This window comes from Hemitrygon akajei, chromosome 18, assembly GCF_048418815.1.
Source record: "Hemitrygon akajei chromosome 18, sHemAka1.3, whole genome shotgun sequence".
NCBI classification, from domain to species: domain Eukaryota; kingdom Metazoa; phylum Chordata; class Chondrichthyes; order Myliobatiformes; family Dasyatidae; genus Hemitrygon; species Hemitrygon akajei.
Window position 1 is genome coordinate 15,032,322 of NC_133141.1, and position 14,359 is coordinate 15,046,680.

Genomic DNA, 14,359 nt, shown 5'->3' on the forward strand with positions numbered 1-14,359 from the left:
CTGCTTAGAATTTCCCAACTGCATAGCCATCTATTTTTCTAAGCTCCAGTGTACCTATCTAAGAGTCTCTTTAAACACCTTATTGTATCCACCTCTACCACCTTCGCTGGCAGTTCATTCCACGCACCCACCACTGTCTGTGGGAAAAGTTTCCTCTGACATCCCCTCTATACCTACTTCTAAACACCTTAAAACTATGCCCCCTCATGTTGGCCATTTCAGCCCTGGGAAAAACCCTCTTGACTATCCACAAGATCGATGCCTCTCATCATCTTGTACACTTCTATCGGGTCACTTCTCATCCTCCGTTGCTCCAAGGAGAAAAGGCCAAGTTCAGTCAACCTATTCTCATAAGGCATGCCCTCCAATCCAGGCAACATCCTTGTAAATCTCCTCTGCACCCTTTCTATGGTTTCTACGTCCTTCTTGTAGTGAGGTGACCAGAACTGAACACATTACTCCAAGTGGGGTTTAACCAAAGTCTTGTATAGCTGTAACATTACTTTACGGCTGTGGAACTCAATCCCACAGTTGATGAATGCCAACACACCATACGCCACCTTAACACTGTCAACCTGCACAGTAGCTTCGAATGGACGTGGACTGCAAGATCTCGCTGATCCTCCACACCTACCAAAATGAACCACTTCACACTTACACAACACATACAAAATGCTGGTGGAACGCAGCAGGCCAGGCAGCATCTATAGGAAGAAGCACTGTCGACGTTTCGGGCTGAGACCCTTCATCAGGACTAACTGAAAGAAAAGATAGTAAGAGATTTGAAAGTAGGAGGGGGAGGGGAAATCCAAAATGATAGGAGAAGACAGGAGGGGGTGGCAAAAGAGATACAGAGCTGGAGAAGGGAAAGGATAATGGGACGGGAGGCCTAGGGAGAAAGAGAGGGGAAGGGAAGCACCAGAGGGAGATGGAGAACAAGCAAAGAGTGATGGGCAGAGAGAGGGGAAAAAAAAGGGGGGAATAAATAAATCAGGGATAGGGTAAGAAGGGGAGGAGGGGCATTAACGGATGTTAGAGAAATCAATGTTCATGCCATCAGGTTGGAGGCTACCCAGATGGAATATAAGGTGCTGTTCCTCCAACCTGAGTGAATTTTTTCAATGATTTTAACTTCCTTGGCCCCCACCGCCTTATTTTCACCATGGATGTCCAGTCCCTATATACCTCCATCCCCCCACCTGGAAGGCCTCAAAGCTCTCCACTTTTTGGATTCCAGACCTAACCAGTTCCCCTCTACCACCACTCTCCTCTGTCTAGCAGAATTAGACCTTACTCTCAATAATTTCTCCTTTGGCTCCTCCCACTTCCTCCAAACCAAAGGTGTAGCCATGGGCACCTGTATGGGTCCCAGTTATGCCTGCCGTTTTGTTGGCTTTGTGGAGCAGTCCATGTTCCAAGCCTATACGGGTATCCGTCCCCCTCTTTTCCTTCGCTACATTGACGACTGCATTGGCGCTGCCTCCTGCACGCATGCTGAGCTCGTTGACTTCATTAACTTTGCCTCCAACTTTCACCCTGCCCTCAAATTTGCTTGGTCCATTTCCAACACCTCCCTCCCCTTTCTTAATCTTTCTGTCTCCATCTCTGGAGACAGCTTATCTACTGATATCTACTATAAGCCTACAGACTCTCACAGCTACCTAGACTATTCCTCTTCCCACCCTGTCTCTTGCAAAAATGCCATCCCCTTCTCACAATTCCTCCGTCTCTGCCGCATGTGCTCTCAGGATGAGGCTTCTCATTCCAGGACGAAGGAGATGTCTTCCTTTTTTAAACAAATGGGCTTCCCTTCCTCCACCATCCACTCTGCTCTCAAACGCATCTCTCCCATTTCACGCACATCTGCTCTCACCCCATCCACCCACCACCCCCCTCGGGATAGGGGGGGTCCTCACCTACCACCCCACCAGCCTCCAGGTCCAATGTATAATTCTCCGTAACTTCCGCCACCTCCAACGGGATCCCACTACCAAGCACATCTTTCCCTCCCCCCCCCCCCCCCTGCTTTCCACAGGGATCGCTCCCTACACAACTCCCTTGTCCATTCGTCCCCCCCATCCCTTCCCACCGATCTCCCTCCCGGCACTTATCCTTGTAAGCGGAGCAAGCGCTACACCTGCCCTTTCACTTCCTCCCTCACCACCATTCAGGGCCCCAGACAGTCCTTCCAGGTGAGGCGACACTTCACCTGTGAGAAGGCTGGTGTGGTATACTGCGTCCGGTGCTCCTGGTGCGGCCTTTTATATATTGGTGAGACCTGATGCAGACTGGGAGACCGTTTCGCTGAACACCTACACTCTGTCCGCCAGAGAAAGCAGGATCTCCCAGTGGCCACACATTTTAATTTCACATCCCATTCCCATTCTGATATGTCTATCCATGGCCTCCTCTACTGTCAAGATGAAGCCACACCTGGAGGTTGGAGGAACAACACCTTATATACCGGCTGGGTAGCCTCCAACCTGGTGGCATGAACATTGATTTCTCCAAATTCCATTAATGCCCCTCCCCTTCTTACCCCATCACTGATTTATTTATTTCCCCCCCTTTTTTTCTCTCTCTGCCCATCACTCTGCCTGTTCTCCATCTCCCTCTGGTGCTCCCCTCCCCCTTTCTTTCTCCCTAGGCCTCCCGTCCCATGATCCTTTCCCTTCTCCAGCTCTGTATTCCTTTTGCCAATCAACTTCCCAGCTCTTAGCTTCAGCTCACCCCCTCCTTTCGGATTTTCTCCTCCCCCTCCTACTTTCAAATCTCTTACTATTTTTTCTTTCAGTTAGTCCTGACGAAGGGTCTCGGCCCGAAACGTCGACAGTGCTTCTTCCTATAGACACTGCCTGGCCTGCTGCGTTCCACCAGCATTTTGTACGTGTTGCTTGATTTTCCAGCAACTGCAGATTTCCTCATGTTTGTACTTCACACTTATCAGGTTGAACTCCATCTACCACTTCTCAGCCCAGTTGTGCATACTTTCGCTATCCTGCTGTAACCTCCGACAACCCTCCAAACTATCCACAACACCCCCAACCTTTGTGTCATCAGTAAACTTACTAACCCACCCTTCTACGATCTCATCCAGGTCATTTATAAAAATCGCAAAGAGGGGTCCCAGAATAGATCCCTGCAGAACACCACTGGTCACTGTCCTCCATGCAGAATACGAACTATCCACAACCACCCTTTGCCTTCTGTAGTCTCATGGAAATTCATAAAATCATGAGGGGCATAAGTAGGAAGAAGGCACACAGCCTTTTTCCCAGTGAAAGAGGATCAAAAACTGGAAGGCATAGGTTTAAGGTTGAAGAGTTAAAATTTAAAAGGGGTAACTTATTCACCCAGAGGGAAGTGCATATTTCTAAGTGAGCTACCACAAGTAGTACTTGTGATTGGGACAGTAAGAACAGTTAAACAGACAGTTGGACAGTAGGAAAAGTTTAGAGAAATATGTGCCAAAAACTGACAAATGGGACTACTTAGATGGGTATCTAAGTCAACAGGGGAGAGTTGGGCTGAAGTGACTGTTTCCATGTTGTATTACTCTGACTCTATTGCATTTTTGCTGAATTAAATTAGAGCAAAGTTTGTGCTGTATTTGCACCTAGTAATTTGCAACCCGAATAGCTAGAGAGGGGATGAGTCAGACAGAGCCTTCAAATTACGTAGAATTGTAACAGTTCAGCTCTCGTTAAAAGTCACTTGTTGCATTTGGAGCAGCTGCACATTGCAGAGACTCTAAAAGTATCTGTTGTGCTGCAACAGCAAAGGGGTAAGTAATTAATGTCAAATCCCAGTCTTAACCCTGTAAGTACTAAATCTTTTATATTTATGTTTTAGATTCTAGCTGAATAAATGCTACTTTTTGAAGTCATGTATTCTCTGTATTTGATATTTAAGTTTACATCTGAACTTTCTGCTTTCTCCATAGTTTGGTCAAAAGTTTTAAAATTATCATTCAGAAAGATTCATTTTAAAATTAGTTTTAATTTTCCACGAACAAAATAATTTCCCCCTTCTCACCAGTGTTTGTTGTGCAATTGATATTTAAATTGTAATAGCCACTGCCCCCCAATACTGTCAGTGTTAAATAGCTGTCAAATTTTTTCTGTCTCGGTGATTTTAATTTAAAAATTGATTCCTAGTAGAAGTGATTTAATCTTGTTTTTATTTTTAATAAAAACTTCACTGATTTAAATTATTCATTTTTGATTTTGCTGTTGACTGCTTAATTGAGAGCATGATATAAAAGAAATCGTTAAGAGATTAAACGATAAGTGTAAGGGCATTTTTTAAAGGTCTTTATTAAATGGAGCAATTTTTAACTGATTCGTGCTGAATTTGACAACTAGCAAATTGACAGTTGAATTTAAAGTTAGTTGTATTGATGTAATCGGCTATAACCTTAGTTGAAAATTATACTTAATAAATATCTTGCATTTAGTAAGTAATTAGTAATCTCTAATCATATTGATTGTATACATGGAAAACCGTCTGTTGAGGGGAATGGGCAGTACGGTATAAAGTTACTTAAAAAAACATCCTCAATTACTCAAGTATTTACATTGCTTCAGGATGAGTCAATATGTTCCAGAGTGTAAACCTGTTTGTGACTTGTCCGAGGTAACAACAGTGTTACAGTTAAAAGATAAAGCATCTACATTGATTGCTTATACATAGCTCTCCAGTGTCTCATCGTTCACACACAATTATATTGTCAAGTTATTCACTAGTGGAATATTCCAAAGTCATACTGTGTGTTGTACGTGTTTAAAGTGCACACTTAAACTTGCTCAACGGATTGGGTGTGAAAGTAGTCTGCAAGGTTATTATTTTAACAGAAAGAATTCAGTTTTTTTCCCCCCTTTAGTCTTGATGAAGTTTGTCTTTGTACTTTTTTTCTATCTTTCCCAACCTGCCACAAAAGACTGAAGGTGTATCTGTAGTGAATCAGGAACCCACTGCTCATCCTTTTTATTGTATTAGGTGGGCCCTCAGGTTAACATTCCATTTGAAGGATGGTCGCTGTTGCCTAACTGCACCAGAGAAGAGCTTGAACCTACAGCTTTCTAGCACAAGCAAAATAAAACTAAATAGACATAGCATAGAGTCATAGAATACTACAGCACAGAAACAGGCCCTTCAGCCTATCAAGACTGTGCCAAACTGATTCTGCCTTGTCCCAGTACCTGCACCTGGACCATAGCCCTACATACCCCTCCCATTCATGTACCTATCTAAATTTTCCTTAAATATTGAAATCAAACCTCCATCTCCCACTTCTGCCAGCAACTCTCTTTGCACTCACCACCCTCTGAGTGAAGAAGTTTCCCCTCAAGATTCCCTTAAATATTTCACTTTCCACCCTTAACCTCCGAGCTCCAGTTCACCCAATCTCAGTGGAAAAAGCCTGCTTGCATTTACCCTTTCTCGACCCCTCATAATTTTGTATACCTCTGTCAAATCCCCCCTCATTCTCTTATGCTCCTGGAACCTATTTAACCTCTCCATATAACTTGGGTCCTCAAGTCCCAGCAACATCTTTGTAAATGTCCTCTCATTTTGAATTGTTGAAATAACTTTTAATGAGATTGCTTAAATAGCAGAAATAATTGTTCAGTTTGTTCAACTTGTTACCAAACAAGTTCAGGTTGCAGTTAGAGACAATTGTCACTAACCAACAGTACAATAGGTGCTGTCTTTGTGGAGGGAATTTTGCCCAATAATGAGGGTTGCTGTGTGAACAATTGCATATATCAACTATATGAATTTGTAGTCCTCTGATGTGGACAACATAATGATCATCATTATCATAAATTGGTTGGACAGAACTAAGCTTCTGATATAAATCCAGTACTCCTTCCTTGGTATTAGATGGTATTTGCCCCACCCCCACCCTCTCATTTGGGTTCTGGGTATCTGTCTTTACATCAACTTGCTGGCTTTCTTAAACCAATGATGGGTTCATAGACCCATGAAAATTGATGTCAAGAATTCTGCTTGTGAGGAAGAAAGCTGATATTAGCAATGCAAATGAAGAAAGACCGATCACAATGTTGGACTCCTGTGACCTCAACTGTAAAAGCGTGAAATATAAAAGTAACTTCAATTTTACTTCAGTTCAAGAGTTGACATCAAATAATTTTCAGGTGACTGAAGCTAGTTATTCTCGGTATTTTATGTCTGTTACCAAAAATCCAAATCCCTTGCTTTCATATCTTGCTGATAGTACAGACCAAACATTCTGTTACTCATGACTTATTTTTTCCTTGTTTTCCCTTGTAAAATTTAATTTGGTTATGATACCATAAACCATTCTGTGTTTTTTTTCTCTTGCCCTCTTTCTCTTCCGACCTCCTCCGATTTCCTCCTCCTCTCTCCTCCCCCCCCCCCAAATTGCAGGCATGTGTTAATATTTTTGGAGTGATAACATAAAGTACTCATTTAAGTACACTCGTGGTTCATTTGTTGGACCTTTTCTTCCCTCATCCTTCAGATATAAACTTTATGCAGTGCAAAACATTTATAATCTGGATAAACAAGATTGGAAAGTTGAAAAAGACGGAGGGATAATAGAGAAGGAAGTAGTTTGAATCTGATACAGAAAGAGAAATTAAGAGGAAAAGGAGGTTGTATTGAAAGAGGGAGGAGGGAAAGAGTATTTAAAACAAACTCACAACAATCTTCAGGTTGCGACTATGCTCTTTTGTTTAGTCCTTGTTCAATAGCAATATAGGAATACAAGTCCTTTTTTTTTAATGGCCATGTTTAAGCTGTTAAGTACTACCCTGAACTTTCTTCATAGAATTTAATTTGCAGTTAGTGTGCAAATGCAACAATTTTTGAAACTCGGGGAGATTATGGTAAGCTGATTTTACAAGGCAAATGCTGGTGTGATGCAAATCATCCAGCGATTTGTGGTAATTTACTGCAAATTTCTTCTCACAAATTGCTGAATGATTTACATGATAATGGTATATTAAATTTACACACTTGCATCATTTTTCCAGCAGGAAAGAGCACATCCTCAGATAATTTCATATTTCTTAAGACATAGAATAGAACCATTTGATCCATCATGTTGATGCTGGCTCTTGGAGCAATCCTATTCATATGAGTAACTTGTAGTAGCCAATTAACTTGTCAGCTAAAAATGTATTTAGGATGTGGGGGGAATCTTGAACTCTTCAGATAAATACAGGCTGTTACAGAGAGAATGCATGGTCTTCATAGGCAGCATGGAGATTGGGATCAAGTCTGGTTGCTGGAGCTGAGGCAGCAGTATTATTTCTATGTCTTTAATCCCAGCTCTAACGGCTGTGTCTTCACTATTCCCTTCAACCTTCTCACTGAGGCAGACTATTTTGTTCTCAGCAAAGGGCTCACCTTTGTTTTCCTTTGCCTGCACCTCAGTGAGTTCCACGCTCACCACAACGCTGAGTTCTTCTTCTGTCACCTCCATCTCTGAGCCCATTTCCCCACCCCGCGCCGATGACCTTTTCTCCCGTCCCCAATCTGCCTTTTGTGGGAGATCCACTCTGATTCTTTGCCTGCTCTGGGTCTTTTAATCTCGAATTGCTGACGAGACATTGACCAGCTCAACTTCAGCACTCCTTTCTCCTCCTCGAATCTTTCCCCCTCTGAATTCACTGTTCTCCATGCTCTCCACACTGATCCCAACTTTACCTTTGAACCCAAGGAAAAGTGGGGGAAGGGAGTTGCTGTTATAGTGTGGTGGACTGACCCCTATTGCTGAGGCCAAGTGGCAACTCTCAAACACCACCTCTTTCTGACCCCTTGAAAAGCACTCCACTCTGGACCATCAGGCCACTGTCTCCCACACCATCATTAACCCCATGAACTCTGGAGATCTCCCATCCACTGCCACCAAACTCAGATTCTTTTCCAGCACTGCTTGGTTCTACCTCCTACCCAAGATCCACAAACCCGACACTCTGGATAGGCCTATTGTCTCAGCCTGCTCCTGCCCCACTGAACCTGTGTCCACGTACCTCAACTCCATTCTATCCCTCTTGGTTCAGTCCCTTCCCACCTACATTTGCGACATTTCACATGCTCTCAATCTCCTCAACAACTTTCAATTTCCTTGCCCTGGCTGCTTCATTTTCACCATGGATATCCAGTCCCTGTACACTTCTATCCCCCATCAAGAAGGCCTTAAAGCTCTCTGCTTCTTTCTCAGTAAAAGATCCAACCAGTACCCCTCCACCACCACCCTCTTCTTCAGCTCCTTCCACACTCCAAACTCGAGGGGTAGCCATAGACCCCAACTATGCCTGATTTTTCGTTGGCTACGTGGAACAGTCCATATTCCAAGCCTTCCCTGTAGAGGCTCCCCAGTTCTTTCAGCACTACATTGACCTGTGCTGAGCTCATCAATTTTATTAACTTTGTCTCCAACTTCCATACTGCTCTTAAATTCACTTGGTCCATTCATGACACCTCTTTCTCCTTTCTCTATCTCTCTCTGTCTCCATCTCTGGAGATAAACTCTCCACTGACATCTTCTATAAACCTACCAATTCTCATGACTACACCTCTTCCCACCCTGTCTCCTGTTTTTTAAAAAAATAATAAATGCTATTCGTCTTTCTATTTCTTTTTTTCTCAGTTCCTTCGACTCCACTGCATCTGTTCCCAGGATGAAGCTTTCCTTTCCAGGACATCAGCGATGTCATCCCCTCCTTCAAAGAATAGGGTTTCCCTTCCTCCTCCATTGATGGTGCTCTCACCTGCATCTCCTCCATTTCCCAGACATCAACATTCACCCCATCTTCCCGCCATTGTAACAGGGTTAGAATTCCTCTCTTCCTCACCTAGCACCCCATGATCCTCTGCATCTAACACATCATTCTCAGCAACTTCCATTTTCAGCTGAAACCTATCACCAAGCACAGACTTACTCACCCCACTCCCATTTTCTGCTTTCTGTAGGGATTGCTCCCTCCATGATCCCCTTGTCCATATGTCACTCCAACTCATACCCCTCTTAGCACATATCCCTGCAAGCAAGAGAAATGCTACACCTGTCCATGTACCTTCTCTCTCACCTCAATTCAGGGCCTCAAACAATCCTTCCAGGTAAGGTAATATTTTATTTGAAAATCTGTTGGAGTCATCTGTTGTATCTGGTGCTCCCGATGCAGCCTTCTCTACATTGATGAGACCCAACGCAAGTAAGTTGGGGGATTGCTTTGTTGCCTACCTCCGCACCATCCACCAGTGTAGAGTGCCCTCCTGCTTCAAATTATCCACCGTTGACCCTGTACCAAAAAAGATCCAGGTAACATGCCTGAACACCTAGTGTCCTGTTGCACTCAATAATAAGCAAGTGCTTTGAGAGGCTGGTCAAGGATACATCTGCAGCTTGCTACCACCCAAACAATTTGCCTACCGACACAACCGAGCGACAGACAATGCAATAGCCATTGCTCTACATACTGTCCTTACACATCTGGAGAAGAAGGATGCTTTTGTGAGAATGCTGGTCTTGGACTACAGTTCAGCATTCAATACCATAATTCCATCCAGGCTTGACAGAAAGCTCAGAGACCTCAGCCTTTGCTCTGCCTTGTGCAGCTGGATCCTGGACTTCCTGTCAGATCACCAGCAGGTGGTAAGAGTGTGCTCCCTCACCTCCATCCCTCTGACTCTCAACTCAGGAGCCCCTCAGGGCATTGTACTAAGTCCCCTCCTTTGCTCCCTGTATACCCATGACTGTATCACCACCCACAGCTCCAATCTGCTAATTAAATTTGCTGATGACACTACACTGATTGGCCTAGTCTCAATTAATAACCAGGCAGCCTACAGAGTAGAAGTCATCACCCTGACATAGTGATGTCAAGAAAACAACCTCTCCCCCAATATCGTAAAAACAAAGGAGCTGGTTGTGGACTACAGGAGGAATGGAGATGGGCTTACCCCTATTGACATCAATGGATCTGGGGTTGAGAGGGTGAACAGCTTTAAGTTCCTTGGTGTACGCATCACCGAGGACCTCACATGATCTGGATACACCAGCTGTGTGGTGAAAAAGGCACAACAGCGCCTCTTTCACCTCAGACGGTTGAGGAAGTTTGATATGGGCCCCCAAATCCTAAGAACTTTCTACAGGGACACAATTAAGAGCATCCTGACTGGCTGCATCACTGCCTGGTATGGGAACTGTACCTCTCTTAATCTCAGGATTCTGCAGAGAGTGGTGCGGACAGCTTAGCGCATCTGTAGGTGTGAACTTCCCATGATTCAGGACATTTACAAGGACAGGTGTATAAAAAGGGCCCAAAGGATCATTGGAGACCCGAGTCACCCCAATCACAAACTGTTCCAGCTGCTACCATCTGGGAAATGGTACCACAGCATAAAAGCCAGGACCAACAGGCTCTCAGACAGCTTCTTCCACCAGGCCATCAAACTGATGAACTCATGCTGATTTGAGTGTATTTCTATGTTACATTGACTATTTGTTATAAGTTATTATAAATTACTATGATTGCACATTTAGATGGAGATGTAATGTAAAGATTTTTACTCCTCATATATGTGAAGGTGGTAAGAAATAAAGGCAATTCAAAAGTGGAATTTTTCAGTGACCCACCACTTTATTTTCTATTTCCTTTCCTGTGGCATCATGTTGGTCCATGGCAGCCTGTTCTGCCACAATGAGGCCACTACCAGGTTAGAGGAGCAACACCTTATATTCTGTCTAGGTAACCTCTAGCCTGATGGCGTGAACGTCAATTTCTCCTTCTGGTAATTTCTTTTTCTTTTTCCTCTGCTCCTTCCTTTTCCATTTCCCACTCCAGCTACTTACCTCTTCTCTTCACCTGCCTGTCACCTTCCCCTGGTGTCCCTCCTTCCCTTTCTCTCATGATCCACTCTCCTTTCTATCAGATTCCTTCTCCAGCCCCTTACCTAGCTGTCCTCCTTCCCTCCTCCCCCCCCCACATGTTTTATTCTGACATCTTCCACCTTCCTTTCCAATCCTGATGAAGGGTCTCTGCCCAAAACATTGACTGTTTAACATTTCCATAGATATTTCCTGACCTGCTGAGTTCCTCCAGTATTTTGTTGTTGCTTTGGATTTCCGACATCTGCAGAATCCCTTCTGTTTATGAATTTAATAGTTTATTGTCTTAGCAAGAAAATGCAAAAGCAGGTCAGGTGCACATTACACTAAGGACTAACAACTGTGCCTTCAATATCTGCCGTATACCTATCTGCAGTCTAAAACTTAAATTGCTGGGCTTCACTTAAAAGTGCCATTAATATGAGTATCTTTGTAGCATGCAAAGTTGGCTTGATAAGTGGTTGTGACCACTATTGTAGGTGACTGCAGAAGAGATGTGATTCTGGATTTAGCATTTCTAGCATAGCTTTTGCAGGATAACCAGTGATTTTCATTGTGAGTTTGCTTGTTTTTGAATTGGGCATTGTGAGTCTTGTGGATGTTATGCTTGAGATGAGGCCAATCTAGATTTAATTTAATTATTAGCAAAAGCTCCACAAGATTTACTCTTCTCATGGGAAAATGTGAAAGGTACATTGGCTGTTTTGTTTCATCCTGTTCCATACATGTTTCAGCACATATGAGGTGACTCAAGGCAAGGAGATAAGTGATTCCAATCTCCAATGAAAAGACATTTTAAGTTCTAGGGATTGTGGATTTCAGCTACACTGTTAGGCTGAAGAGATGAGAGTTGTTCTTGACGCAAAGGACATTGAGATGACTTTTGATGGAAGTGGCAAGAAGCAATACTTGTTAACAGATGGTTCAAAGATGGAACACAGAATCAAAAGTGGTGAGTGTGAAAAATATACACCTGCACTTAATTGAGGAGTGCACAACTGTTTGCTTAGACAGTTCTGTATAGAATTTCCAGTGAGAAGAATAGTGCTGACCTAATGGTAAATGTACAGTATGTGCCATCATAACTGAAATAATGAGTTTTCTTTCTCTTCAGTCTGTGGCTATTTCACTCTATTTCATATAATTTGAAAGGGAGTTTGTGTACAAGTAATTCTACATATTAGAAATGTTGCACAACTTGAATTGCAGTTGCCTTTACACAAGCAGTAGCAAAATTTGTATTCTGGTTTGTAGTTTTCATCTTTTTCTTTGGGAATAATCTTTTTGAAGTTTTGTTAATTTGAGATTAACTGAAGAATGATTCAAATTTTAAATGATCAAAAATAAACTTCAACTGGAGCTTCCCTAAGTCAGAATTTAGCATGCAATGAGAAAAAGTGAATATAGGGTGGTGAAGCTTTATGTAAATATTTATGATCTGCACTTCTACCTGTAAGGATGGTTAATTGATTCCATATAATATCAGAGAATGTACAGTATACAGCCAGAAATTCTTACTCTTCACAGACATCCATGAAACATATATATGGAGAGGGGGAGAAGTATAGATATGTGGTAGTGAACATGGGTTCATTGACCATTCAGAAGTCTGATGACAGGGGGGTAAGATCTCTTCCTGAAATGCTGACTGTGTTTTTGTGTTCTTGTACCACCTCCTTGAGAAGAGAAAAGTCCTGTGTGGTGGAGCCTTAATGATATTTCCTGGAGTGTAGGAGAATGAGGGAAGATTTGATAGAGGTATACAAAATTATGAGGGGTATAGATGGGGTAAATGCAAGCAGGCTTTTTTTCACTGAGTTTGGGGGAGATTAGAACTGGAATTCATAAAGGGGAAAGGCAAGTATTTTAGGGGAACCTGAGGGGGAACTACTTCATTCAGATGGTGGTGAGAATGTGGAACAACTTGGCTGTGGAAGTGGTGGATGCAGGTTTGATTTCTACATTTAAGAAAAATGGTCCAAGTATAAAATATTCTGCAAATTTTATTTGCTTAAAACGCAGATTATCTGTTTTCATTATTTTTGTTTGCCTTTGGTCTTTTAGATGTGTGATTTGAATTTAGTATAATCAATGTGGATTTAACTCCAGCTTGGATTATTAATAGGCATCTTTATTTTATAAAATAACTTTTCATTTAGCCTTGGGATTCAGATGTGTAAGACAGCCCATCTGAGATCATAAACTCTGAGTATATTTTGATGTTCAACAATAGATGCTGTTGTAAATTTAGGAAAATTGAATGTTGTTTCCTTTTGGTTTTGTAAAATATTGTAGTGAGGTTTTCAATTGCATTATCAAGGAGAAAGCAAATAAATCTTGGGCTGCAAGTTGTATCCCAATGCATTACAATCACCATTTCCATAGACAGGCTGCACAGAAACTTCTCTTCACCTCTTTTCATAGAGTAACATAGCCATGATTCAAATATATGCCACAAATCATGGTAAATCATCTAATTGTATATCCCCAAATAATTTACACTGTTCTTGTGTTGCGTGGGGAGATGGATAGGTCTGTAACTTATACTTATCCCCAAACAAAATCACAACAGCTCAGCCACGTGGGGATTTGGTGCAGCAATCAGGAGTTCAACCAGGGCATTCGAGCTCTGCAACATTTTAAGGGTGACTGACTTTTTGTAGTTAACCAAAGGTCACTTAAATGTTGCATTTAGAAAAATTCTTTTAACATGAGGAATGGATTTAAAACTCTTTTTTTTGCTTTCTAGCAGAGCACTTTGAAAATGGACATAGAAGACTGCAATGGTCGTGGTTACATTTCTGGTAAGAGAATATTGTGCTCATCTTTCCAAGTTAAATATTTTGCCTCCAACTAACTATCTTATGAAGCAACTAATTGTCTCTGAAACTTTTCACACTGGATATTTTGATATGTTTTTACAATCTTTAATGTGATAATCCTATGACTTCTATTTTTCCAATTTTCATTCAAGATCATTTAATGCCATTTCCAGTACATAAGTGTAAAGGAGAAAGAAATAATTTTTACTCCAGCTCTGATGCAGCACAATAAGAAAAAAACACAAAAATAATTTAAAAATGCACAATAAATATAAATACATAAGACAGCTTAATTGTACGTCCATAAAGTGCACACTAAGCACTTTATTACATAAGGTGACTGACAGGAAATGATAAAGTAGTAGTGGTTGGGGGTATGGAGGCATGGGATAGTGGGTGGAGGTGTTGATCAGCCTAACTGCTTGGGAAAGTAACTATTTTTGAATCTGGTTGTCCTAGCGTGGGTACTGCATGGCCTCCTCCGTGATGGGAGTGGGATAACCAGTCCATGAGCAGGGTGGGTGGGATCCTCAATGTTGTTACTAGCCATTTTCTGGCACCTTTCTGTATATATGTCCTTGTTTTTCTAGAGCCTTCCTGCCTGCCAGTGTGGTTTCCATACCACCACATGCTTCTCAAGGTGTAATACGTT

General features: G+C 42.2%; 1 protein-coding gene across 6 annotated transcripts in view; it reads left to right on the top strand.

Annotated features, from left to right (window-relative positions):
- The window catches only part of ikzf4 (IKAROS family zinc finger 4), a 179,050-nt gene that overhangs the window by 56,331 nt on the left and 108,360 nt on the right, over window positions 1–14,359 (top strand). For 4 of the 6 annotated variants that reach the window (XM_073070937.1, XM_073070934.1, XM_073070935.1 and 1 more), the window contains one exon: window positions 13,635–13,689. The exons of 1 other annotated variant lie outside the window; for it this stretch is intronic. In XM_073070937.1, the coding sequence (XP_072927038.1) occupies window positions 13,650–13,689 (40 nt within the window). In that variant the 5' untranslated portion in view covers window positions 13,635–13,649. The remainder of the gene's footprint in view (window positions 1–13,634; window positions 13,690–14,359) is intronic. One more of the 6 variants, XM_073070938.1, reaches the window with a different exon arrangement.